The sequence below is a fragment of the Nannospalax galili genome, unplaced genomic scaffold (assembly GCF_000622305.1).
Source record: "Nannospalax galili isolate Female #2095 unplaced genomic scaffold, S.galili_v1.0 scaffold717, whole genome shotgun sequence".
Classification (NCBI taxonomy): Eukaryota; Metazoa; Chordata; class Mammalia; order Rodentia; family Spalacidae; genus Nannospalax; species Nannospalax galili.
Window position 1 is genome coordinate 143,576 of NW_008339763.1, and position 26,715 is coordinate 170,290.

A 26,715-nucleotide genomic window follows, 5' to 3' on the forward strand; every position below is an offset into this window, starting at 1 on the left:
CCTGGTTTACATTGCGACTTCTAGGCCAACTGAAGCTACAGGGAGACCCTATCTCAAAAACAAACGAAGCAAAACAAAAATTACTTGAAGGCGGCACACAGTTTACTACCCACAGAGTTCCAGAAAAGTAGAACACATGAACTAAACTCTAAAACTACAACTAAGCAAACTGTCAAGACTCACACTGGGACCAATTGTTGCCAGTTGATTTACTGAGAATTATATCTACTCCAACTAGATAGACAGGGGTCTCACCTTATGAAATTCTTTTTTTTGTTTTGTTTTCGTTTGTTTTTTGTTTTGTTTTGTTTTTGTTTTTTAAGACAGGGTCTCCCTGTAGGCCCAGCTGGCCTGGAACTATGTAGACTGCCTGGTTCTGCCTCCAAAGTGCTGAAATTAAAGGCATGCACCACCACACTTGGCCTTATGAAATTCTTTTTGGGTGTCCTCCACAAAGAGTTAGGGGGATATGGGGAGACCTAAATAAACTGGGTAACAAATGCAGGCCCTTGGCTCTGCCCTGGCCACCACCATACATCATTGTGTCAGGGGGTGGCTGCATGTGAGCTTAATTACTAATGTCCATCCCTTTAAGCTAGAGGATACAATGTGGGTAAAGGAATGTGCAGCCCTTAAAGGCTCTATGAAGCAGTTTCACTGATGCTTTATCCACTCTTAACTGCAGTTAAGGTAGCTGGGGTGATTCCCTAGATCCACCATAGCAGGGTGAAACCAGTTCCTGTGACTGGGAATGTGTTTTTAACTCTTCAGCACCATATAAGCTGATGATCTGGGTGACTCCAGAGTGACCCCAGAGAACCCAGAATGACCAGAGGACTACACCCTGCTTTGGTCACTCAGCAAGCTGACCAGTCTACATATCGCAGAAGCCTGAGGAAGCGTCTAGTCAATCATCTGAAGAATAAATTAACTGGTTTTGACTCTTCTAACGTGCTTATTGTTATCCCTTGCCTTTGTTGCTGTGCTTCTTGCCCTAGCACTTTCTGTGGGATTGGTCTCAGCTAACCCCTACTCTTTAAAAAATATTTTATTATTACTCTTTTATGTGTATGAGTGTTTTATTTGCATGTATGTAAGTGCACCAGTATCATGCAGTGCCTGCAGAAGTCAGAAGAGGGCATCAGAGTCCCTGGAACTGAAGCTATGGATGGTTGTTAGCAGCCATGCGGGTCCTGGAAACAGAACCCAGGTCCTCTACAAGAGCAGTCAACGCTCTTAACTGCTAAGCCATCTCTCCAGTCCAGAACTAACTCCTATTGATTGGACTTGCAGTCAAAGACTTCTGATAGCATGTCTTTACCTTTCTGGACAGAATGTGTAACTCTTATCTGTTACTCTTTATCTGGTTCCCTTTCAAAAGTGGTTCCAAAGCCACACTCCTATGACCCATGCATACATTCACACCATATGAAGTGGCCGAGTTGTGACCAAAACCCTATTTTGTCATACCCATTTCTTTGAACCTTTAGGCACAATGAGGCCACCTACTTCATCTGCCAGCAGAACAATCTATATACTGTTTCAACCCACAGTAACCCTGCAAGTGAGGAGTGATTAGCAGTCTTGTGCTCCCAAGGGGGCTCATTTAATTAACTGAACCCAGATTATTAATCCCTACCAGCTAGTGTCAGTACTTTTTTATCTGTGTGCAGCCATAGGTAATAACCCTTCACGGATCACCAAATGTAGAAGTCTATCATGAGAACAAGAATACAGGATCAATGATAAATACATGGGTGAACACACTTTGCTCCCATTTGCATGTTATGGTGACCACTGAGCTTACTGCCCTTCCTAGGACTGTGTTTCATAAGCCACCTGGAAGGATAAACATCGGTCTGCTAAAGGGTGTTGTTTCATCCAGCTGTAACTTGGGAGCCTGTAGCCCCATTAATTTTCCTATCCTTGATCCGAAACACTTGACATAGAAGGATGAGACATATCTCCAGTACCATATCATATTTCAAAGGGTCATGTTTCTAAAATTCCTTCTGGGAGGTGTAAATGAAGTGTGGCCCCCTCCTTCCTTAGCCCTTAAAACAAACAGAGGTACCATTCCACCAATTCTTGCAGTTTGGGAAAGCAGTAAATTTACTAGGCTTACTTATAGAGCAGTGGGTGAGGGTTTACTTATAAGAGCACCCCCAAGACTGCACTGGAAAGTCTCCGTCCAGGCATGGATGTGACACCCCACGGCTGCACAAAATGGTGAGAGCCCCTCTCTATGGGCTTCCTCACCTTCTGTACCCTTAGTCCCTCCCCCTTGTGCAACTAGGACCAACTGGTTGGTTGGGAGGCATGACTGATTCTCCCTGACCCTCCTTTCTTGGGGGCATACCAGCCAACAAGTTTCCCTGTGATAATCCTAGGAAAGCAGGTGCAACCAAACTTGGGAAGAAGACATCTGATGTCCATGGTCTGTCTTTCCCAGGACAGTCTATGCCACAAATCACAGTCACCCACTGAGCTTCATCTCATGAGGTCTTTCATTCCTTCTATGAAGACATAGAAAGTAGTTCACCTCCTCTTTCTGACACAACAAGAAACCTGTTTCTGGCCTTGCATAGACCATAGCCCAGTCCCTTAACATTTCCTCTTACGATGTATGTGTGGGAACCAATATGGGAGACCAATGGCCATGAGAGGCTAGAGAATTAAATGCCCTAGAGCCCTATGATGAAACAAGGTACTCTCATCCTACCAGGATTTGGTTTCTTAAAACCTCAATTACTGGAAAAAACTACATTGCCTGATGGGGAGGCAATGTCTCTGTAGGAAACCTAACATGCCTAGATCAAAGATTTTACTAGACTACCACCACCCAGAGAACCCAATGGTGGGGGTCCTCAAATTACAGAAACCAAACTCCCACACCTGATGCTGACCTGAAAGTCAGCATCTTTAAGATGAAGGTCTAACTTTTCTCATCTCTGAGAGGCATGGGATAATGTCAAGGCAAATATATGGCAGGCCCCAGGTGGACTATATTGGTCAGGTGTCTGTGTACTAGTGACTATTTGTTCTTCCTTTTTTCCTACTTCCCTTGGCAAGAGAACATTTAAGAGTACAAATATTGCCAGCGGTGGTGGCATACGCCTTTAATCCCAGGGAGGCAGAGGCAGGCAGATCTCTGTTAGTTCAGGGCCAGTCCGGTCTACATAGTGAGCTCCAGGCCAGATGGGGCTACAGAGAGACCCTGTCTCAAAAAGACAAAAAAAAAAAAAAAAACCGACATGAAAAGTTAAGGCCTTTCATCTTGTTACTTAAGGAACCAGGGATCCTTGCCCACAGTCTCATGGGGGCATGAGCACAGGACTTGGCACTTAGTGGCACGTAGTAAACACAGAACTGCTGCACATCCTCTCCAATTCCTGCCTCAGCTCCCCGCTCATCAGGCGTTCTCCAACTCCATAGTCACAAGCCCTACCTGTCACCTCTAACCCGGCCCCCGCGGTTTAGGGCACACGAGGCCTTCAGGAAACTGAGATAAAGGCAGACTAGAACCGACTCCAACCTGACTGATCATCGCCGTGCACACCTGTGTCCAAGCCTCTCCTAGAGTTAGGGCACCCGGGCCTGATGTGGCCCACCACTTCCCCGAAGGGGAACTTCAACACTTGTGCCAAATCCGTAAAGTCCAGTCAGGGCCGGACACATAGAGGAGCTAGAGACAGCCGTCTGCACCTCACAGAGCTCATCTTCGGCAGGAAACAACTACGTACGTCCCCAAGCAAACGACTTAGACGTGCTACGGTGAAAGGAAATGACAGACTGAAGCACCAGCAGGAACCGGTCAGGAACCGGTTGACCACCAGGGCAACCGCTAGACGGCAGACACAAGCTCTGCGGAAGTGGCCCAAGGACGGCCTCAAGTACCTAGCCTCGCGCCCGCTTCCGCCACGACCCGGAGCGCAGGCGCAGTCCAAGCGCAGCGTGGTCGCTCTAGGCACCTCTGAGGACTCCACTCTCGATGACTCCACAGCCCAGCTGAGGGTTCCCTCACCAGAAAGGCAGCAGGAGGGAGACGGGCAGATGACCGGCCCGCAGGCGTCTGCTCCAGGATTGGCCGTTTGGGGGCGGGGCGGGGTCTGAGGGGCGGGTCGCCCCAGGATTGGCGACTGCGCAGACGGGGCGGGACAGCCCCTTTGTTTTAGGGCGCTGCGGCAGCCGCCCCTTGGCAAGACGTTGCTGCGGATGGTGAGTGGGGTTCTGTTGGCTGTGCGCGGGACCCTCCTATGCTCCCGCACCCGAGCTGGGCGTCCGTATACGGACGCAGCCGTCCACTGACTGGTGGCCCGGCCCCCCTTCTGACCCAGGCTGCGCCTCCGCCCCTTCCCCGAGATCCTCCAGGCCTCGCCACCCAGGACCGCGCTTCGCGCCTCCCGCTAGCCCAGGTCAGAGTCGGTGGTCTCCGCGCAGCGCATGGGGCCCGTATCCCAGGCTGACCTGGAATTCCTGGTTTCGAGCGATGCTCCGGCACACAGTCAGGGCCACCCTACAGGATTTTCTGTCTGACGCGCGACTTGAGCTGCGGTGCAAAGACCCCAGCGGCCTCCTCAGCAGCTAAGGATATTTCCTGTCAAAGCGGGAGTGCGCTGCATGACCTTGTCTCTCGAATTTCTTCCCCAATTTTTCTTTACACTGTTACTTTGCAAAAGCCCTTTTTGGTGAATATCAACTTCTCGTAAGGTAGCATGTTCTTTGTTTACTTGTGGTATTTTAAAAAGTATATTTTGGGCTGGAGAGATGGGCTGGCTCAGCGTTTAAGAGCACTGACTTGCTCTTGCAGAGGGCCGGGGTTCGAATCCCCGCACCCACGTGGCGGCTGCGAACCGCCCTTAACTCCAGTTCCAGGGGAATCTGAAGCCCTCTTCTGACCCCCGCGACATTGCACGACACGGGTGCACTCACGTACATGCAAGCAATACACTCACACGTATCTTTTATTTATTTTTATTTTATGTGTATGAACGCATTGCCTGCATGTGTGTATCTGTGCTGTTCAATGCCCGCGGAGGTCAGAAGAGGGCACTGGAACTGGACTTAGGGATCGTTGTCAGCTGCCATGTGGATGCAGGGAACCCAGGTCCTCTGCAAGCGCCCCCAGTGCTCTTAACCGCTGGGCCATCTCTCCAGCTTCTACTTTTGGCTTTTAAATTTCATAAATAAGTGGTATGCGGGGTTGAGAAGATGGCTCAGTCGAGCACGAGGACCCGAGTTTGATCCCAAGAACCAACGTAAAGAAGCCTGCGTGTGGTGATGAATCTAACAAGGCACTCGAAGTTGTCCCCTGGCCCACATGCACAAGTGTATACACACACACACACACACACACACACACGAAAATGATATGCAGTAATTCTCTTCAGTGTTTAGGGTTGGAGTATGCGCATGTTTATATTCAAGTGGACACGCGCAGAGGCTGGAGAAGGACATGAAGTATGAGTGCACTTACCCATTGAGCCATCTCCTCAGCCCACAGCCCACAATAATTCTCTTAAAGGGCATTTTGCCCAGCACCATGTCAGTGCATGCACAGTGACACTGGAAATAGTTTCCTGCGTATCTTTCCAGAATAATTGGAAGTACAATTATTGGCACATGTGCATGATCTTTTTGTTATTAATGTGAAAAGGAAGCTCCTGTGCCTACTAGGTTCTGCTCCCTACTGTTTCAAGCTCTCTGTTTGGACATCAGTTCTATCACTTTCATACTGGGAGTTTCCTTGTAGGAGGCCGAGACAAGTGGAATGGGACTGATAGGTTAGAGCCTCAAAAGCCACTTTCCCACCCTGATGGAAGGCAGTCCCTGCGTTCTTGCCATAGGGATGCTTCAGTTTCCATTCTCAATATTATTGAAGATGAAACCTCTTCATTTGTGTTTTTTAATTAATTTAGTGTTATTTTATGTATCAATATTTTGCCTGCATGTAAGTGCACCACATGCATACAGTGTGGGAAGAGGCCAGAAGAGGACGTTGGATCCCTGAAATTGGAGTTACAGATGGTTGTGGGTCACTATGTGGATCCTGGGAATCAAACCCTGGTCCTCTACAGCCAGTGCACTTAAACACTGAGCTGTCTCTCTAGCCTTTGCTTCTGTTTTAGCAGTTTGTATTTATCTTTAGAATAACCAGATGGTGTTATTTTCATGTATGTTGAAAGTGCACTTCCCAGTGTGTCTCACTCCATTGAAAGGGCCTTGTCCTTCTTTAAGGTTTTGTTTTTTGGTTTTTTTTTTTTTTTGCTGTTGTTGTTGTTTGTTTTTGTTTTGTTTTTTACTTTTTTATTTTTTGGTCTTTTTTAGACAGGGTCTCTCTATAACTCCAGATAGCCTGGAACTCACTATGTAGGCCAAGAGATCTGCCTGGGATTAAAGGCTTTCGCCACCACGCCAGCTGCTTTTTATTTTTTTAATTAGACTGAATTTGTCGTCATTGTTGTTGTTATTGTTGTTTTATGAACAGAAATTTTCCATTAAGGATTTGGGGCTTTGTGCTATGTTTTAAAGGGCTTCCCTATTTCCAGATTATTTTTAAGTAGTCTCCTAGTTTTGCTGGTACTTCCAAACTGTTGTGTCTGTCTGGAATTTATTTAGATATGGGGTAAAGTTAAAATTCAGCTTACTTTTTCCCTAAATCATAACCATCACCAACATCATCCAATAGTTTATTGGATAATTTATCTTTCTGCTGATTTGAAAATGAACCTGTGTCATATACTAAATTCTTCCCTGTGTTTGTGCCCATATCTAGAGTTTTTTGGTTGTTTTAATGTGTATAAGGTTCCTTTCCCATTAGTTGGTTTGGTTGGACTTGAGCAAGGATGGGTACTGTTTTTGTTTGAAACAACTTAACCTTTTAGACAAGACTAGAAAGAAAACATGTTTATTTAGTACACTTCAAAAAACAGGGGACATTGCAGAAAAAGAACTGTTTGAATATAGCAGTGGAGGAGGGGTGCTCATTTGGTTTGGGTAGGCCACTTTATACAATTTCCCATGTAATTCCTGCCATGCAAATGAAAGCAGCCAAATGGGTCATGGGCAGTAGGGCCAGCCACTTTACTTGCAATTTCTTATCCTGTAATTCCTGTCATGCAAGTGAAGGCAGCTCTGGTATGTGGTCACAGTGAATTTTGTTTGGCCACTATCTTGTCCTTTGAGAGAATGGAGCTTTGCTTTTTATATTTTGGGGCTGCTTTCTGGACCAGGCTTGCATTGGGAACCTGTCCCTTTTCTGGTCTCTTATTCATGGTCTCTCCCACCCATCCCCCCTCCCCCCAGAGCTGTTTGAGGTGAGGGAGTTCTTTTGTAGTGCTGGGGATTTAACCTAGCCACGCCTTGCAAATGCTAGGCAAGTGTGTTCTACCACTGAGCTACATCCCTAGCCCATGCATAAGAATTTTGGGGTATTTTTTTAATCTTTTATGTGTCTGAGTATTTTGCCTGTGTGTATGTACACATGTCTTATGTCATGCAATGCCTTCAGAGGCCAAAGGAGGGTGTTAGATCCCTTGGAACTGGAATTAGGGACAGTTATTAGCCTCCATGTAGGTGCTAGGAACCAAACCTGGCTCCTCTGCAAGAGCAGCCAGTGCTCTTAACCACTGAGCCATCTCTCTAACCCATACATAAGGTTTTGATTTACAAGCTGAATATCTGTAGGTCTGTACTCCCAGACTTTCTGTTTTTGGTATTTTGTTTAGAAAGTTCTTCCCAAGAAAGGGGTCAGTGGAAGTAGGAGGGATACAAGAGAGCAATGGGAAGTGAATATGATCTAAATGCATTATATGAAAATGTCATAATGAAGCTGTGTATAATGAATATATGCTAATAAAATATTTTTAAAAGAAAGACTCTTCACACATAAAATGTAAAACTTCTGCCTATATTTTTATCCAGGTTCTTTTATGATGTAGTTTTTAAACTTTATTTCTTCATTAGTCTAATGGATGTATTATATTTTCGGTATATGAGATGATCTGATTGTTTTTTCACTTTTGAGACAAGGTCTCCCTCCATAGCCCAAGCTGGCCTCTTCCTACCTCAGCATCATTACAAGGATCAGCAAGGATTACATTTTGTGCCTCAAAACGCAGCTTGATGTGATTTTTCTACCCATTTTATTTTATTATTTTATGAGACAGGGTCTCACTATATTGCCCTGGCTAGCCTGGAACTTACTATGTAAACCAGACTGGCCTCAAACTCACAGAGATCCCCCTGCCTTTACCTCTTGAGTTCTGAGATTAAAGGTATGCACCACCATGCCTGGCTTCTTTTTTTTTTTTTTTTTTGGTCTTTTTGAAACAGGGTCTCCCTGTAGCCCCAGCTGTCCTGGAACTCACTATGTAGACCAGGCTGGCCTTGAACTCACAGAGATCCACCTGCTTCTGCCTCTGGAGTGCTGGGATTAAAGGCATACGCCACCACACCCAGCCTGGCTTTTTTAATTTTTAAATTTTTTTTTTGTTTTTGCCCTACTTTTGTGGTAGTTTGTTGAGGATTATGTAAATATTTAATTTTATTTTTCACCAAAATATTTAACCCATTGCCCTAGTGCCACAGAGTTAATCATCTTTACTGTAGTAATTTGAATCTCCCTCCAAATTTGATTGTGCTTTGTTTCTGAGCTGTTCATTCTTCCCCTATCTCCTATCTTTCTTGTTGTTTTTGAGACAGAATCTTGCTATGTAGCTTAGTGTGGTGGCCTAGAGCTCACTATGTAGTCTCAAATTAAGTCTTCCTACCTCAGCTTCCTGAGTGCTAGAATGACAGGTGTATGTCAACACACCTGACTCTCTAAACGGTCCATTTTGCCCAGGCCTATATGACTATTGTCACCTTGGCCCTGTGACTGGTGATGTTTCTTCCTCACCTGGCTCATTTCTTAGTATTCCTGAGAAGCTCCTGTGTTTGTTGAGTGTCCAGATGAATGTAAAAGTATTTAGTGTTGGTAGACCCTGTACTCCTATAACCCTCCGTAAAAATGTGTTATTAATGCTTCAAATAAAATAGACAAATTAGCATTGCTATGATTTGTGGTGTCTGGTCTTTATTCCTGAGACCTAGCATGTATGCTTTTCAGATTGTCTGTTATAGCGCAGGTTTTAGAGTTTTCTTCATAGGAATTCTGCACATTTTTAAAAGTTTATTTCTTGTTGGTATTATGAATAGAATTTTCATGTCTTGGACCAAGTGTCTCTGGCATATAGGAAAGCTATCAATTGGAGATACTGGAGATACTTTTAAATTTTATTTACTTACTTGTGGTATTAGAGATTGAACATAGGCTTCAACCATGCTAGGGAAGTAATCTACCACTAAGCCCCAGCTGTGTGTTCCTTTACTCTGAGAAAATTGCAGGTGTTGTAGTTTTATACTTGGGTGGCTTTTTGCAAAGGTGTTTCTGTCTTGGAGAGCCTACTATGGAGATAAAGAAGGAGCAGTTTCAAAAGACCCAGAGAGTAAGGAAAAGCTCTGGGGGATATTTTGGCATCTCACCCCAAACCAGGACATTAGGGAATGTTCCTGTCCAAGTACTTGGCCATGTACAGTGTCTTCTAGAACAGGCATGCTTGTTGTGTCATATCAAGATCTTTAGGAATTCCAAAAAGTGTGATTGGTTTCTAAACTTAGCTTACAGAACAAAAAAAGATAATAATATACTTCAAATTCTAAGTTCCTTATGCCATGGTGGTCATTTTTTAGTTCCTGCCCTAGCATTGATCATAAGAGCCAGACCCCCACTTGGTAAAACATATCCCAATACATTGTGGCCTCTTCCAATTTTCTTTAAGTGATCATAACTGCTAAGAGCATTGATATCTTCTTGTTTTTATTTTGGGTTATTCCCTTGGAATATGACCAAAAAAAAAAAAAAAAAACCCACAAAGAATGAACCTTTCATGCTCACACTTTTTTGGCTGATGGTGAGAGGTCTTTGACTCTTACATGGGTACTGGTAATACCCTAGGTAGTGCTGTCTGTGTTTGCCCAGATGTTAGTGGTGACATAGCCTCATGATGGAGCTCCTCAGATACCATTTCCAAAATGCTATGGCAGTGATTACTAACAGGACTTGTTATGAACTATTCTTTTAATTTCATAAAATGATCCATGCCATTCTCCTTTTTTTGTCTGAACTCCTGTGTTCTTACAGAGCAAAATCTGGAGTTGGATTTACCTTGGAATCTTGGCGAAAATGAGCAGCTCTTTAAAGGCTAGTTACCAGTATCCCAGATAAACCTGCTTTCCTGCCTTGTGAACATGAAAGCTTTAGATTGAGGCTATGGTATTTGTTTGTTTTTGCATCCTGTCATAGGCTTGTTCTAAGAGACCTGGACCTCTGCTGAAGTGGAAGCAAAATTTTTAAAGTAAGTTGTGCTACTTTTAATATATATTTTGTACATTTTTTAGCAGACTATAACCATACTTTGTGATGTCCTTTTTTTTAAATGTGTATGAATGGAACTGAAGTTACGAACAGTTGAACAGTTATGAACTCCCTGGAACTGGAGTTGTGAACAGTTGTTAGCTGCCATATGGGTGCTAGGATTCTGCAAGAACAACCAGTGCTCTTAACTGCTGAGCCATCTCTCCAGCCCGGTGATATTCTTTTTACTAGACAATAGTAAAGGTCATCCCTAGCTAGAGACCTGATGCCACCTTTTAGTTTTAAGATTTTCCAAGAGTAACTCCAGCAGGCAGTCTTTTCCCTTCTCCCTTTTTGTCAGACACATGTTAACAGCCTAGTGTTATCCAGTAGTTTTCCCAGTGTGTGAATATAATCAGATCAGGTAATATTACCTTGTCCAGCAGCATCTAACCCTGTACCAGGCCTGTGCTGAGTATTGCTTGCTTCTTAAACCATGTCATCTGTATGACTCCCTCAAAGGAGTATGTCATATCCCAGACTCTCATGTCTTCTCTCTTCTTTCTTAGTCCCATAGGATCCTCTGATTCCGGTTGTCCTCACAGGCCCAGAAAACCAGGTGATGGCAGCAACCGGGCTTCTGCCCTTGCCAGCAGCACCCCAGGTGAGTGGTGCCAAAAGCTATGCAGTGCTTAGCCAAAGCCCCTGTAGTTCCTTTTGTGCCTAAGCAGCTAGTATATCACTGTAGCCCCTGAACTCTGTCACTTCCTGTTGATACCGTTTGGCTCTCAGGGTACTCCCCAGCCTCCTATGTCATATGTATACCCTTTCCTGGCAGATGTGGAGTTACCCAAAGCCCATGTCATTCCAGGCAAAAGTGACGTTCGAGGATGTGGCTATTCTCCTCTCTCAGGAGGAATGGGCCCGCCTGGGCCCTGCTCAGAGGGGCCTCTACCGAAATGTGATGATGGAGACCTATGGGAATGTGGTCTCACTGGGTAAGGCTTCTCCACAGGCTTCATCTGTGTGTCTATGTGTGCTAGACTGGGATGCAGGCTTCCCAAGGGAAGCAGCTGGTGGGAGGTGGGAGATTCAGCAGGTTGATCCTGAGGCTTGCTCACCTGTAGGTATTCAGCTCCAACAGAAAGTTCTGTCCATCTTCATGTCCCAGAATGTGGCATGGACTAAGGGAGTGTGGTAGTAAATGATGTATAACCAAAAGGCTTCCCTTCCCCTAAACAGGACTTCCAGGATCCAAGCCTGTTGTGATTTCCCAGCTGGAACGAGGAGAAGACCCATGGGTCCAGGATGAACAGGGAACTGCAGAGAGCCAAAGCCTGGAAAGTGGCCACTCAGGTGAGTAAGTAAAGCTGATCCTAGTTTCATAGAAAGCTTGACCTAGTTCAGACTGATCTGCTGATAGAAGTAGCTTCCAGTGGTCAGGGGAGGATTCTGTCATTCCTTCTGACAGAGACATCTATAATCTATAGACCAGGAGCTGGTAAGCCAGGAAGCAGTCCATGGCTGGAAGTAGGTATAGCAGTGAAGCTTGCTGGGATGGAAGACCTTGGTACAAAGGTACCAAAGGAGGAAAGGCAGGAGAGCTGAGCTGTGCAGAGACAAGGAAATTTTTTTTTTTTTTGGTCTTTTTGAGACAGGGTCTCCCTGTAGCCCCAGCTGTCCTGGAACTCACTACGTAGACCAGGCTGGCCTTGAACTCACAGAGATCCGCCTGCCTCTGCCTCCCGAGTGCTGGGACTACAGGCGTGTACTACCACGCCCGGCTTTTTTTTTTTTTTTTTTTTTTTGGAGAGACAAGAAATTTTATCCCTGCCCAGAAAGACAAATATTGGTTACCCAAGTGTTAATGGGATGTTAAGGTTTTGAGGTTACCTGGTTGATTTAGGAAACTACAAGGCATCCTAAATGTAGAAGGGAAATTTCTCAACTTGATATTCATGATGAAGGGCTAAAAGCTTGCTCTTTGAGCTCAAGTATAAAATAAAGAAGCCCACTGTTCCCTAACTCATATAGTATTGTACTATGGTCCCATGTACAAAATAAAGCAAAATAAAAAACAAAATTAAAACTATAAGAATTAGAAGGGAGGGAAAAGAAAACAAAAACATTGTTTGAAGTTCATGTAATTGTTAATTTGAAACAGATTAGAATTCACAAGAGAATTTAGCAGTGTTACTAGATACAAAATCACTTTTATTTCTGTCAGCAACAATCAGAAGTGCAAATTTTAAAATAACATGTATAATAGCATCAGGAAATTATTTGGAGAAAATTAAAGTATGATATGGATAGGTCTAGCCCTGAAGTCTCCTCACATTAGATGAAGTTCATGTGTGTTGTATTAGATGAAAAATCTCTCCATTAGAATCACTGGAAAACTACAGCCAACCTGTCTTCTTAGGATGGGCCCCTTCAAGGTAGGAAGGGATGACACAAGCAACACCTCACCAGCTGATTGGCTTCAGCATTTCAGTGTGGCCATTTTCCCCTTAAAAATTGTTCCTTATTTCTAGAATGGTAAGGACAGAACCCAGACAGTCTTATTCTCATTGGCCTTCAAAATCAGATCTCCCAAAGAAACAGTGGATGTGACAGCCTCAAAGGAGTCTAATTTTCCAGGAACTATAAAAAGAAGGCACAGTACTATGTCATAGAAATCTTGCACAGAACTTTTTTTTTCCTTTTCTTTTTTTTGTCCCCCCACCCCCACCCCGAGCTGAGGACTGAACCCAGGGCCTTGCGCTTGCTAGGCAAGTACTCTACCACTGAGCTAAATCCCCAACCCCTTTTCTCTTCTTTTATTTTTTTCCGCTAAGCTCAAGTGATCCTCCAGCCTCATCCTCCTGAGTAGGTTAAACTACAAGTGTAGCTGATTTTGTACAGTGAGAGGGGTAAAAAAATTAAAAAGCATTTGCAGATACTATCAAAACACAAAGCAGGCCTCTTCAAGAAGACTGGGCACCTTTAAGAGTTGTGCTGAAAAACCAGATTATCTGGGAGCACAGAGGCACCTGACTAATTTGTGGCACAGGCCACAGCAGAGGACATTACTAAACAAGTTCTAGATGCTGATGTGCATAGAAGCAAATGTCACCTGTCACTGGGCCACCACATCAGGCCTTAGCCAACAAGGAGCAGAGTGCTACAGAGCCTTGTTTTGGCAGCTCCGAAGTATGAATAAGTATATACACCTGCTCAACCCCTCTCCCTGCTGTTTCTTACTCAACAAATTGCAGTTACATGTGACAGCAATGGAAGAATTTTTGCATTCTTGAATAATGTTTTGTGGTCTATTCAACTCTCTTCCTGTTACAGACAGTCTCAAATGTGACTACTCTACAGCCTACATGCAGCAAAACAGCTTGTCTGGTCCATGGGGTGAGTGCATTTTTAGTAATTTTAATTCAATATAATCCTTGAATTATACCTATCAAGAATCCCCAGGGTGCTGTGAAGCTCATTACACAACTCCTACAACCCCCATAAAACACCAGGGAGTGTTTTTCCTAATTAAAAATTTATTTTGATGGAGTCACTTTTTTTTTTCCTTCCATGAATCTTATATCTAACCAGATTTCCCTACACTATATTTTAAGCTATAACTAAAGCCATCATTCCAAAAGCAAGTGATAATCAGGCCTGCTGGCATCAGGTAGAAACCACCCATCCAGGAAACTCCAAACAATACTTTTTTTTTTTTGGTCTTTTTTGAGACAGGTTCTCCCTATAGCCCCAGCTATCCTGGACCTCACTATGTAGACCAGGCTGGCCTTGAACTCACAGAGAGAGATCCGCCTGCCTCTGCTGGGATTAAAGGCATGCGCCACCACGCCCGGCGAAATGATACTTTTTGATGCAAATGGTTAATTCTTTCTTTGGCCTACAAATTGTTTGTTTTCCTGTGAAGGGGAGATTATCAGTTTTAAAGAAATTAAAACCAGTCTAAACACATAGTATTACTTTTTTAGAAATAATATTTGTTTTAAAAAAATCTTTTCTTTTTCAAAATCCATTAAAAATTATTTTATTCAAATTATGTTTTCCGAAAGCATTCCGTGCTAGTCCTCAGGTATGAAAGTTTTCATAGCTGAGTGAAGGAGTCACCTGAGGACACAGTAGCACTGAAGACAGGAGTCTGCTGAGCCAAGGCTGTCCAATAACTCCACTGAAATTCCAAACTGAGTGACAGAGGGAGTTCGAACAATATTCACGGCTCCAAATGGGTGTTGACCTCCTTCTCCAGATTTAAGACCTGATAATTTTGAAGATGGCACTTGGCTTCCCATTCATGACAAATCCTAGGAGCTGCTATACTGGCACTCCATTTGAATCCAGATAGGAAAAGTAGACACATCTTCCCATTCCCTCAGGAAATGGGATTGTTCCCAGCATAAAAACCACAACATGGTTAATATTTTCATAATCAGGCAAGTCGAAAACAAATTTATCCTCTGCCACTTGCTGTGCTGCTGTCTGCACCAACCTCCCCGCCACCAGGCAGCCAAACATGGCAGCGCCCATGGCACCTCCACACAACCAGCAGACACCTCAGGCTGGAGACCTGCTGTCCTAGTAGAGCCCAAGAACCTTCCAGAATTTACAGGAGAGAATCTGCCCCTCCACTACATAGCCACAGGGCCTGTTTAAAAAAATCTTGAAGGCTTAAACCAGACTAGAGAAGTAGCTCATTTAATAATGTGCTTATCTAGTATTCACCAAACCCTGAGTTCCATCCCTAGGACAGCATAAAATGAATGTATTGCTTACATGTGTGTAGGTGTACTTATGTACTTATGTCATGCAATGCCCACAGAAGTCAAAGGGGGCTTCAGATCCCCTGGACTGGAGTTAAGACGTTGTTAGCCACCATGTGGGTGCTGAGAACTGAACTCTGGTCCTCTGCAAGAGCAGTCAGTGCTCTTAACAACTGAGCCAACTCTCCAGCCTTTGTTGTTTTTTTTGTTTGTTTGGTTGGTTTTTGTTGTTGTTTTAAGAGGCCTTTCTAGCCCAGATTGTCATTGAATTCAGTTTTGCTTCAGCCTCTCAGGTACAGGGATTATAGGCATGTACCACCAACGTTCCCAGGCAGGGTTAACATTTTTATTTTGGATTTGTTGTTTCAGAATGTAAAACCAAAGAAGAGAACCAAAATACAGGCTTACAGCCATTAAGTTCAGATAAAATAACAGTGATTCTAGGGGAAGCATATTTGAAAAGGACTGATCAAGAACATTGCAAAACAGAGCAGAGCTTCTACCTGGGTTCAAACCCTGTTGGCCCTCATAATGTTCAGGTCTTAAATACCAGCATACCACTCACTCCACACCAGATGGCTCCTAGTGGAGAGAGACCCTATATGTGCATTGAGTGTGGAAAGTGCTTTGGTCGGAGCTCTCATCTCCTTCAGCATCAGCGAATCCATACTGGTGAGAAACCCTATGTGTGTAGTGTATGTGGGAAGGCCTTCAGCCAGAGTTCTGTCCTTAGTAAGCATAGGAGGATCCATACAGGTGAGAAGCCCTATGAGTGTAATGAATGTGGGAAAGCCTTTAGAGTGAGCTCAGACCTTGCTCAGCATCACAAGATACACACAGGAGAGAAGCCTCACGAGTGTCTGGAATGTGGGAAGGCATTCACTCAGCTCTCACACCTCATTCAGCACCAGCGGATCCATACAGGGGAGAGGCCATATGTGTGTGCCTTGTGTGGGAAAGCCTTCAACCATAGCACTGTCCTGCGGAGCCACCAGAGAGTACACACTGGGGAGAAGCCTCACAGGTGCAGTGAGTGTGGGAAAACATTCAGTGTGAAGAGAACCCTGCTGCAACACCAGCGAGTCCACACTGGGGAGAAGCCCTACACATGCAGTGAGTGTGGCAAGGCCTTCAGTGACCGCTCTGTGCTCATCCAGCACCACAATGTGCACACTGGGGAAAAGCCATATGAATGCAGTGAGTGTGGCAAGACCTTCAGCCACCGTTCCACCCTGATGAACCATGAGAGGATTCACACTGAGGAGAAGCCCTATGCATGTTATGAGTGTGGGAAAGCCTTTGTTCAGCACTCACATCTGATCCAGCACCAGAGAGTCCACACTGGAGAGAAACCCTATGTGTGCAGTGAGTGTGGGCATGCTTTTAGTGCACGCAGATCTCTGATCCAGCATGAGAGAATTCACACAGGTGAGAAACCCTTTCAGTGCACAGAGTGTGGCAAAGCTTTCAGCCTGAAAGCAACTCTTATCGTGCATTTGAGGACCCACACTGGTGAGAAACCCTATGAGTGCAACAGCTGTGGCAAGGCATTCAGTCAGTACTCAGTACTCATCCAGCACCAGCGGATCCATACAGGAGAGAAACCCTATGAATGTGGAGAGTGTGGACGTGCCTTCAACCAGCATGGGCATCTGATCCAGCACCAGAAGGTACACAAGAAACTGTGATCCGTGGTCATCAAAAGCCCACACTCAGAACTTTCACAAGGCACAGGCAGCCTTCCTCCCAGGAGGTTTTTCTGATAACTCTACAGGACCTTTCTTTGGTAACTCAGTGTCATGTCCTTATTGTGGAAAAAATAATCAGAGAATGTCTATTTTATTTTCCTTACCATCTTGAAGTTATGTTGGAGAGTAACCCTAAAACTGTAGTGAATATTGATATAGTAATTCTCCCTTTGTTTGACATGACATGAATTAGTTTATTTGATGCAATTAAAAAGCTGAGGCACAAGTACTATTGTCCCAATAAAACTTACTACATTTCAAAGTTCTTTTTCTTAGATAACTTCATGCCTTTTCTAAATGAAATTAATCATTCTAATATTGTACTTACATTTAGAATGTTGGACTAAATAAATGTAAAATTCAACTCAAAAGTAGGTAATTTAGGGGCTGGGAATGTAGCTCAGTTGATCAAGTGCTTATGCTCTAAGCCAGGGGTTCTATCCCTAGCACCACATAAATGACAAGTTTGATACACACCTGTAATACTTATTCTGGAGGTGAAGGCAGGAGGAGTGGGAGCTCAAGGCTGTCCTTGACTTTATATTAAGTTCAAACCCAACTCTGGGCTACAGGAAACCTCGAGTCAAAAATTATAAATATTTAAACAGGTATTTTTCTCAAAACTTGCTCTTGTGACCCGCAGCTCTCTCAGATCCACGGGTCTTGAACAGGAATAGGACAGGTGCTCCATACCAAGTGATACCTCTTCACACTTACAAATGTCTCCAGGAAAACATTACAGAAATTCTTGGACTCAGCTCTTTTGTACTGTCTCTAGTATTCTATATACTTGGGGAATTTTTTTAGACATATTTTAAAAATGTATTCTGTGGAAAAGGGGTGGGTATACACACATTGTGCTACAGCATGCATACAGAAGTCAGAACAGCTTGCAGGAATCTTCTCCCACCATGTGGGTTCTGGGTATCAAACTCAGGTCATCAGGCTTAGTGGCAGGCACCTTTATCTGGTGCGACATCTCAACTACCTTCTTAATTCTTTTATTATTAGTTTTACTCCTAGTTCAAGACTCTAATATACATTGCCATACTGTGATGAATCTGGTTTGTTCATAATTTTTATATTATATTCAAAATTATTTGTGTGGTTTTAAGTATACAACTCTAGTAGCCAAACAGCAAAGCCATTTTGTAGCAACCAGCCATAAATGAAACAAATGTTTAAAATTTAAGCCATATTAAAAACTAAATGTGGCCAAGCGTGGTGGTGCACACCTTTAATCCCAGCATTTGGGAGGCAGAGACAGGTGGGTCTCTATAAAATAGAGGCCAGCCTGGCAGGCCCTGTCTCAAAAAGACCCAAAAAACAACAGGGACTGGAGAGAGTTCTCAGCGGTTAAGAACACTGTTCTTACAGAAGACCTGGGTTCAAATCCCAGCACCCACATTGCAGGTAACAACTGTCTGTAACTCCAGTTCTAGGGAATCTGACCATCTCTTCTGTTCTCAGGCATTACACGACACGGGTGCACTTACCAACATGCAGGCAATACATGCATACACATAAAATAAAAATAACTAAAATATATTTAAAACAACAACCTGAATGTGTTAACTGCCTTATAGAGAAGGATTTCCTCTCCCTCTGCGAATAATAAACATCTTTTTCCCCTGTGCAGACTGGCAAGAGGAACTGACTATATTGAGGTATTAGCTTCAGAAAGATCATTGAGGTGTGATTCCCTAGAAGCTGAAGAAAAACCTTAGTTAACTAAGATGTTTGTTACTTTAGAGAGGAGTTGGGGTTTTTTTTGTTGTTTTTTTTTTTTTTTTTTTTTTTTTTTTTTTTTTTTTAAAAAAAAAGAGATAGGGTCTCCCTGTAGCTCCAGCTAGCCTGGATTTGCGATGGAGACTAGGCTGGTGTTGAACTCACAGAGCTCCACCAAGCCCTACCCGCTTCTGCCTCCTGAGTGCTGGGACTAAAGGCATGCACCACCACATCCAGCAACAAATTGATTCTTAACAGCATGTTTTAGCTTTTGTGTCACTGTGACAAACTACCTGACATAAACAAGGAAGGAAGGACTTATTTTGACTCTCCATTTAAGAGGGTTCAGTTCATAGTCACTCAACCCCACGTATTTGGGTAGAATATCGTATCAACAGGAGCATTTAACAGAGGAGGTTCTTCACCTTTTTGTGCATGGTATGCAGGAAGCAGAGAAAGGAAGCTACTGAGAACCAGACAAAAACATATGCCCTTCCCCACTGACCTACTTTCCTCTAACTAAACACCACCACCTAAATTTTCTAGTACCTTCCAAAATAGCACTACCAGCTGTGTTGTCCAATACACAAGCCTGTCTGGGGAGGGGTGACATTTCATATTTGAACCATAAAGGCACTAAGTTTACAGAGGAGCTGAGATCAGGGGTGCTACTTAAGAAAATGAGGTAACGTATTATTCCTTTAAGGAACTGACATTAAAGTGCTTTTTGGGAGCAACTGCACTATGACAACAGAGATTCACTTCAGAGGAACTGAAATAACCACAGTGATTCAGAAGAGCCAGGATCACTGAGGTGATTTCTTCAGCGAGCTGAACTCACTAAAAAGGCCAGAGGAGTAGAAGTTGTTGGGTTTTACTTCAAAGAAGAGGTTGCTGATATCAATAAGGTGTTGCTTAAGAGAGTAGTAAAGGTTTTACATTGGGGCCAAGATGAAATCATTCATGTTTCTTGGGGTAGACTGAGGTAAAATTCACAGACTGAGCTCACTGAGGTGTCATTGCTGAGACAATGTCTCAAAAAGAGGTATCTGTACAGAGGAACTGAGATCACTGAGACATTATTCCAGAGGGAGAATGAAACCACTGTGTATCATTTCTTCCTTTTTTTTTTTTTTTTTTTTTTTTTTTTTTTTTGATAAGGAATAGTTGAATACACAAGAAAAAACTCACTGAGATGGACCAGGCTGGCCTTGAACTCAGAGATCAACCTGCTTCTGCCTCCCGAGTGCTGGGATTAAAGGCATGTGACACCACGCCTGGCCTTTTTTTGATCTTTTTGAGACAGGGTCTCCCTGTAGCCCCAGCTAGCCTGGAACTCACTAGGCTGGCCTCAAACTCACATAGATCCGTGCCTGCCTCTGCCTCCCCAGTGCTGGGACTAAAGGCATGGGTCACTACGCCCAGCTATGTATCATTTCATAGGTTCTTAAGATGGAAGCTGATTGAAACCAAAGCTGACATTGTCTCAGTGGTTGATGTTTGGAGCTCACCACTATTCATATTCTGGTTTGTAATCATGTGGAAGAACTAAAAACTAAGTTATGTTCTAATCAAAATCAAAATAAGAGTTCAAATAAGGACTAGAGAGATGGTTCAGTAGTTAAGAGTGCTGGCTGCTCTTGCAGAGAACCCAGGTTCACCAAGGACCAGGGTTTGGTTCCCTGAACTCACATGGTGGCAAACAACCATCTGTAACTCCAGTTCCAGGGAATCTGACACCCTCTTCTGACCTCCACAGGCAGTGCACAACATGGGTGCACTTACACACATGCAGGCAATACACTCATGCACATAAAATAATAAAAATTTTAACAAGAGTTCAACTAAATTCAATATACAGAAATCATTGTTTTAAAAGATTGTAACACAGGACAACTTAAGTTACACAGTACAAGTATACTGGTTGTAAAAGCCCCTAATATCTAGGTTTTCAGAGAAACTATTCCAACCAATATTTATAGCTTGATTTCCTGCCGTCTTAGACAAAGTGTGCTTAATATCCTTCTGCCTGCTTTTGCTGTTAGACTGTTTGGATCCACCATCAGCATGCAAGCTTAGATATTCATGGAGCCAGAAAGTAAGCATTAGGACCCTTCTTCCCAGGCAGGATTCCCTGGCTATGTATTCTTGGCACTCATCTCCTTCCGAGATGCAAGCAGCAGAAATAAGGTACTGGCCTGTGAGGAACATGATACCAGAGACCACAATGACCTTTGGATTTCCTTTCATGCTGATAACAGCCTTCTCAGCCATTAACTCCCACTTTTTCAGTAGCATTTCACACTTATTTTAGATTTTTTGAAACTTTTATTCAGAAGTCTTTATATTCAAATATTTTGGGGTCTTGGGAATGTGGTTCACATAAGAAACTGTTTGCCTAGCATGCATGAAGCCCTGAATTTGATACCTAATACCTCATAAAACAGGGCATGGAAGCCCAAACTGTAATTCCAGCACTTGAGACTGTCAAATATAAATTTAAAAATCTGTTATCCCTCCTAATTACTACCAAAAATTACATACCTAGAACTCTTCAATTTTTCTCTTTAGAAAAAAATTATTAGATTTTGTGTGTGTGTGTGTGTGTGTGTGTGTGTGTGTGCGCGCGCGTGCGCGCGTGCTCATGCACAGGCATATACACACACACATATACACAGACCGTAGTACATGTTAGCAGGTCAAAGGACAACTTTTAGTTCTCTCCCCCACCATATGGATCCCAGGGATTGAATTCAGGCTGTCAGGGTTGGTAGCAGTGCCTTTCTTTACTCACTAAGCCATCTCACCAGCCTAAAACTAGATTAAAATTTTTTGAGACAGGGTCTCATATTTCCCAAACTGGCTTCAAACTGCATAGCTAGAGATAACTTTGAGCTTCTGGTTCTCCTGCCTCCCTCTCTGGGATTGCAGATATGTACCACCACACCTGATTTTAAACAATGCTGAGGATAAAAGCCAAGGTTTCATGCATACTAGACAAATATTCTGCCAACTGAGCCACATCTCCAGCCCCCATTTTGTTTCATCTGTCATATCTGTCTACTCATTTTAGTCCACCTAGAATTTATTTTTGTGAACTATTATAATCTGACATTTTCTGATAAAATAGCACTGACTAGAATAAGTATTGGAGATAAAGAAAGATCAGTAATTTTGGCATGAAGATCTCCTACACAGTGGTGACCACAAGGAAAATACTACTATAGAAGCCTAGAAGAGGCTCATGTGTACCAATCCAAAAGTGAAAAATATGCCTTTCCTATTGATCCAATAAAAAGAAGCATCCCACAGGGCCCAGGGCTGTAAAAGTGGGAGAGGAGTACTTCTGTGATCACAAATTCAAGTCCAGCTTAGACTACACAGAGTCTGTCTTAAAAAAAAGGGGGGGGGGCGGAGACATTGCAGCCAACCTTATATCATAAAAAGAATTATAAGAGAATATTATAAAAGGCTGGGCATGGTGGCACATGCCTTTAATCCTAGCACTCAGGAGGCACAGGTAGGCAGATCTCTGTGAGTTCGAGGCCAGCCTGGTCTACATAGCAAGTTCCAGGACAGCTGGGGCTATAGGGAGACCCTGTCTCAAAAAGACCAAAAAATAAATAACAAAAAAGAATATTATAAACAGTTATACAATATATTGGATAAAATAGATGAAATGAAAAAGTCAGAAATACAAAATCTACCAATGTTAATGAAGAAAACCAATCTAAATAGACATAACTAGAAATAGTATAGCAGTAATCAAAGGCCTTCTAACAAAGAAAAGCCCTGGGCATTATGGCCATTAGGTAAATACAAACCAAAGCCCTGGGCATCATTGGCCATTAGGTAAATACAAACCAAAACCATAAATATCACTTCATTCATTCCTATTAGGATGCCTATTACATTTTTTTTTAAAGGCACAGAGTAACACAAACTGGCAAGGCTATAGAAAAACTGGAATGCTTGCTGATTTGGACATAAAGTAGTGTAGCTGTTGTGAAAAAGTTTGACCATTTCTCAAAAGGTTAATTAAATTACTATATAACCCAGCCAGGCATCATGGCACATGCCTTTATGAGAGGCAGCTGCAGGCAAATCTCTGTGAATTCAAGGCCAGCCGGGCCTACATAGTAAGCTCCAGGTCAGCTGGGGCTACAGGGAGACGCTGTCTCAAAAAGGCCAAAAAGAAAAAAAAAATTACTATATAACACAATGATTTCACTTCTGTTTACCTGAAAGTACTTAAAGTAGGGACTCAAACACATACTTGTACACTAGTATTCCTACTAGCATTATTCACAATAATCTAAAGGTAGAAACACCAGTATCTAGTAACACTGAACTTTCTAGATAATGAAAACGAAAATATACATAAAATAGAATGTTAGTCATCCATGAAAAATGGAAAGTTTTGTTTGTTTTTATAGTGCTGGGGATCATACCCAGGGCCTTGCACACATTAGCCAAGAATGGAGTTCTGATACAGGCTATAACATGATCAGACCTTGAAAACATTATACCTAATGTATATGATTTCAATCATATGAGGTTCCTAGAATAGAGAAATTCTCATAATTTGAAAACAGAATTGAGGTAGAGGTGATTATCAAAGTTTTGTTATGTTTATCTGACCAAAATAAAATGGCAATTTCAACTATCAAGTGACATGGAAAAGTATGAATGGCATAATTCTTTACAATGTGTGAGAATGCGCCCATGTATTCTCTACAGTGTTAATTTTCTGGCACTGAGGAAATAGCAAAGATGAAGGCAAAAGGTGTTGCAATGGTAAGCTCATAGTGCTTCCCTCCTTCCTAGTTCCTTCCCTCCTTTCCTTTCTTCTTCCATTTGTTCTTTTTTTTTTTTTCCTGAGACAGAGACTCACTGTTGTCTGGGCTGTGTGGAACTCCTGAACTTCAATCAGTCCTGCCTCAACCTCCCTCATGCTGACCATAATATGTGCCACTATGCTCAGGAGCACTTTTTTCTAAAATGCTCTCCATTGTATTTGAAATAAAGCATGTTCTAAATCAAAAGCAATGAATTCTCTTTTTCTTTTTGTTCATCTTTCTCAATTTCTCTAAAATGAACATGCATGGCATTTGGTTTAAGGAAAGAAGATTTTGTTATTGTTTTGTTTTGTTCTTTAATTAGACAGAAATGCTTTTCACTCTGTGAAGACAAGGTAGGCCAGGAATAGAGCAGGGTGGGGGTCTGGGGTGGATGCAGTCTTTCACAGGCAAGTGTTCTTATGGACTCTCCAGCCATCATGTGGAAAAGGCTCTCTGGAGGTGAATCTGCTGATGTGGACATATGTTAGAGCTATGCTGGAAGGCTTTCCCACACTCACTGCATTTGTAGGCCTTGTCTCTTTTTTTCAATCCTCCAGTGCTGAAACAAGTAAGGGCTCTGGCTAAAGGCTTTCTTGCAATCACTGATTTTTACAGCTTTTCTCCATGGTGAGATCTCTGATAATGGATGAGTCTGGAATTGTTATGAAAGGCCTTCCCACACTCATTGCACTTGTAGGGCTTCTCTCTCGTGTAGATCCTCTGGTGTTGGATGAAGTGTGTGCTTTGGTTAGAAAACTTTGCCACAGTCATAAGGTTTTTCTCCAGTGTGGCTTTGCTGATGCTCAACAAGTTTGGTTTTTTGAATGAAGGCTTTCTCACATTTGTTACATTTATTACATTTATAGGGCTTTTCTCCAGTGTGAATTCTTTGATGTTGGATGAGGTTAGAACTTTGGATCCTTTACCACATTCTTTACATTCAAATGGCTTCTCAACAGTATGAATCTGTTGATGTTGAATAAGGATTAAGCCATCACTAAAGGCTTTCCCACAGTCATTACATTTATAGAGTTTCTGTTCAGTGAATTCTCTGGTGATAAATAAGGGAAGAATAGGCACTAAAGTGATCCCACACTCTCCACACTTGTAGGGCTTCTCCCCAGTGTGAATCCTTTGATGCTTCATGAGGTTGGATCTCTAGCTGAAAGTCTTCCCACACTCCTCACAGTGGTACAGGATCTCCCCAGAATACATCCTTCGATGACTGATGAACTCACAACTCTGGCTGAAGGCTTTCCCACATTCATCACACTTAAAGGGTTTCTCTTCCCTGTGAAGCCACTCATGTTTGGCAAGATTAGCATTATACCTGAATGTCTTCCCACAGTGACCACAATAATGCAGTTGTTTCCCAATAGGAATTTTCTGAGATCTTCTCTAACAAGTTTGTGTTTAAGATGTCCCCAGAATTATGAATGGCATTTGTGGGTTTTTTTTTTTACCTGTGTACACACTTGTGGTTATTCAGATATGATCTCTTCTCAAAAATTTGCTCACATATATCACACTTGTGAGGTCTCTGATCAACAATGGGCTTGACCCCAACCTAAGGCCCCAGTCTCCCAGCCACTCTCCTCATTTGTCAGTGTGATTGCTCTGTGGCCTCTCTGCCCCACTGCCTTGTGCAGGCTACCTGTAGCTCTCTGACATGATCATGAACCTCATAGGGCTCAGGTCCCCAAGAAACAGTCCCTGTGCATTGATATAGTTCTTGCTGATCAAATGTCTCCCCGGAAGTCAGCTCCTTGTACTCAGTCCTGTTACAATGAGCTGAAACACAGACAGAACACATAAATGCCATTTGTTCTTATGCTAGAAGGGTGGCATGGAGATGATGTTGACCATCTATAGACACCAAATCAATAATCCTCAGTCATAACAGCCTTGCCCAGGGATCCTTGGCTCTCCCTAGCAGGTCATATGAAGTCTCAGGACCTGGCATCACCTAGTTGAGCCATCATCACCTCAAGACGCCTATGTTGAATATTCCTTGATGTCTCCATTCCTCCTTTCTCCCTCTCTCCCTCCCTCTTCCCTCTACCTCCCCCCTTCCCTCCCTTCATTCCTTCCATCCATTCTTCCTCTTTTCCTTGATCTGACATTGACACTCCAAGCTCTTCCTGGGTAGCAACTCTAAAAGTGGATACTAAAAAGCACCCTTCCCAGCTCAGTGACCTACCTTACTCACTTTTCTGAGCTTCAGTTTCCCCAGCTGAAAAGGAGAGGTCACACTAATTGGTACCATATGACACTGCCATGAGAATGACACTAAGTTAAACAAGTTTCATACACACAGTCATGGCCACTTGCATCCATCTGTAAGATCATCCCAAGCTTAGGACCTCTAAGTCCTGCTCCTAATAAGGAGAAAGGGCTTGGGTTAGTACCAAGGACTCAGAAATGCATTCCTTTCCCCACTCCTCGGGGGCCTACCCTTCTATGCTTACCAGCCCCTCTACTGCACATGGACAGGTGGTGGCATGTGTCCGTAAGATATTCAACCAGCAGGGCTCACTCACTGCTGAAAAGTGAACCCTGGAGCCACTGCTTTTGAAAACAGTTTGGCAACATCATCTAAAGCTCATCTATGTACATCCTGTGACCCAGCAATTCTACTCTCAGGTATACACCCACCATAAAAACAGTCCCTGTATACCAAAGAAATAGATGCAGAAGAGTCCCAAACTGGAGACAACAGAATGTCTTCTATAAGTGGAAGGGAAAATGAATTGTGGTATATTCACATGACAGAACACTGACAACAACACAGACCAAACTGCTACTATATGAGACATGGGCAGAAGTGTTGTGAGTCCAGACAGACAGACACAGCACAGAAGCCTCTTGTAACCCTGCCCCTGCCTTTTGGAGTAGTGGGAAGTGAGGAAGAGGCCTATGGGCTCCCAGGAACAGTATATGTTTATACTTTAACCTGGAAGATGATTTTTCACAAAAATTTACTGAGCTGTAAACTTAGGGTTGTTCCATCTCTATAAATACATTCAAATAAGCAAATTTCCAAGGAAAAATTCACATCCTCTGAGTCAACAGTACCTTTGTAGGATGCCATTAGACACATGCAAAAAGATGATATTACAGCTGTCCATGAGACAGAATCTTCCAGATAGCACTTCTACAGAAAGCCTGACCATGACTGATGATAGATGATAGATGATAGATAGATAGATGATAGATAGATAGATAGA

The 26,715-nt window shown here is 43.1% G+C and overlaps 2 protein-coding genes across 5 annotated transcripts in view; one reads left to right on the plus strand and one right to left on the minus strand.

Moving 5' to 3' along the window:
• The first annotated feature begins 4,101 nt into the window (after positions 1 to 4,101).
• Znf250 (zinc finger protein 250) lies at positions 4,102 to 18,102 on the plus strand. Of its 4 annotated transcripts, none has more exons than XM_008834373.3 (7): positions 4,102 to 4,218; positions 10,346 to 10,397; positions 10,966 to 11,060; positions 11,268 to 11,394; positions 11,639 to 11,752; positions 13,733 to 13,795; positions 15,541 to 18,101. In XM_008834373.3, exons 3-7 carry the CDS (start codon positions 11,019 to 11,021, stop codon positions 16,857 to 16,859), a joined length of 1,665 nt encoding a protein of 554 aa, XP_008832595.1. In that variant the 5' UTR covers positions 4,102 to 4,218; positions 10,346 to 10,397; positions 10,966 to 11,018; the 3' UTR covers positions 16,860 to 18,101. The 4 variants fall into 4 exon arrangements, with proteins under 4 accessions (XP_008832595.1, XP_029420025.1, XP_008832596.1 ...); XM_008834374.3 differs by having other exon boundaries at positions 4,175 to 4,415; XM_029564164.1 differs by lacking the exon at positions 4,102 to 4,218 and adding an exon at positions 4,441 to 4,710.
• Positions 18,103 to 23,533: 5,431 nt separating this feature from the next.
• Positions 23,534 to 26,715, minus strand: part of Znf34 (zinc finger protein 34) — a 5,968-nt gene continuing 2,786 nt past the window's right edge. The window contains 10 exon segments of the mRNA XM_017798492.2: positions 23,534 to 24,031; positions 24,033 to 24,103; positions 24,106 to 24,238; positions 24,240 to 24,406; positions 24,409 to 24,530; positions 24,532 to 24,577; positions 24,580 to 24,881; positions 24,883 to 25,056; positions 25,058 to 25,154; positions 25,157 to 25,279. Of these exon segments, the coding sequence (XP_017653981.1) occupies positions 23,924 to 24,031; positions 24,033 to 24,103; positions 24,106 to 24,238; positions 24,240 to 24,406; positions 24,409 to 24,530; positions 24,532 to 24,577; positions 24,580 to 24,881; positions 24,883 to 25,056; positions 25,058 to 25,154; positions 25,157 to 25,279 (1,343 nt within the window). The 3' untranslated portion in view covers positions 23,534 to 23,923.

Coding starts and splice junctions, on each gene's coding strand:
- Znf250 (XM_008834373.3), top strand. CDS start 11,019: ATGGCAGCAACCGGGCTTCTGCCCTTGCCAGCAGCACCCCAG. Junction 11,061..11,267: donor CCTTGCCAGCAGCACCCCAG/GTGAGTGGTGCC, acceptor ATGTCATTCCAG/GCAAAAGTGACGTTCGAGGA. Junction 11,395..11,638: donor TGGGAATGTGGTCTCACTGG/GTAAGGCTTCTC, acceptor TCCCCTAAACAG/GACTTCCAGGATCCAAGCCT.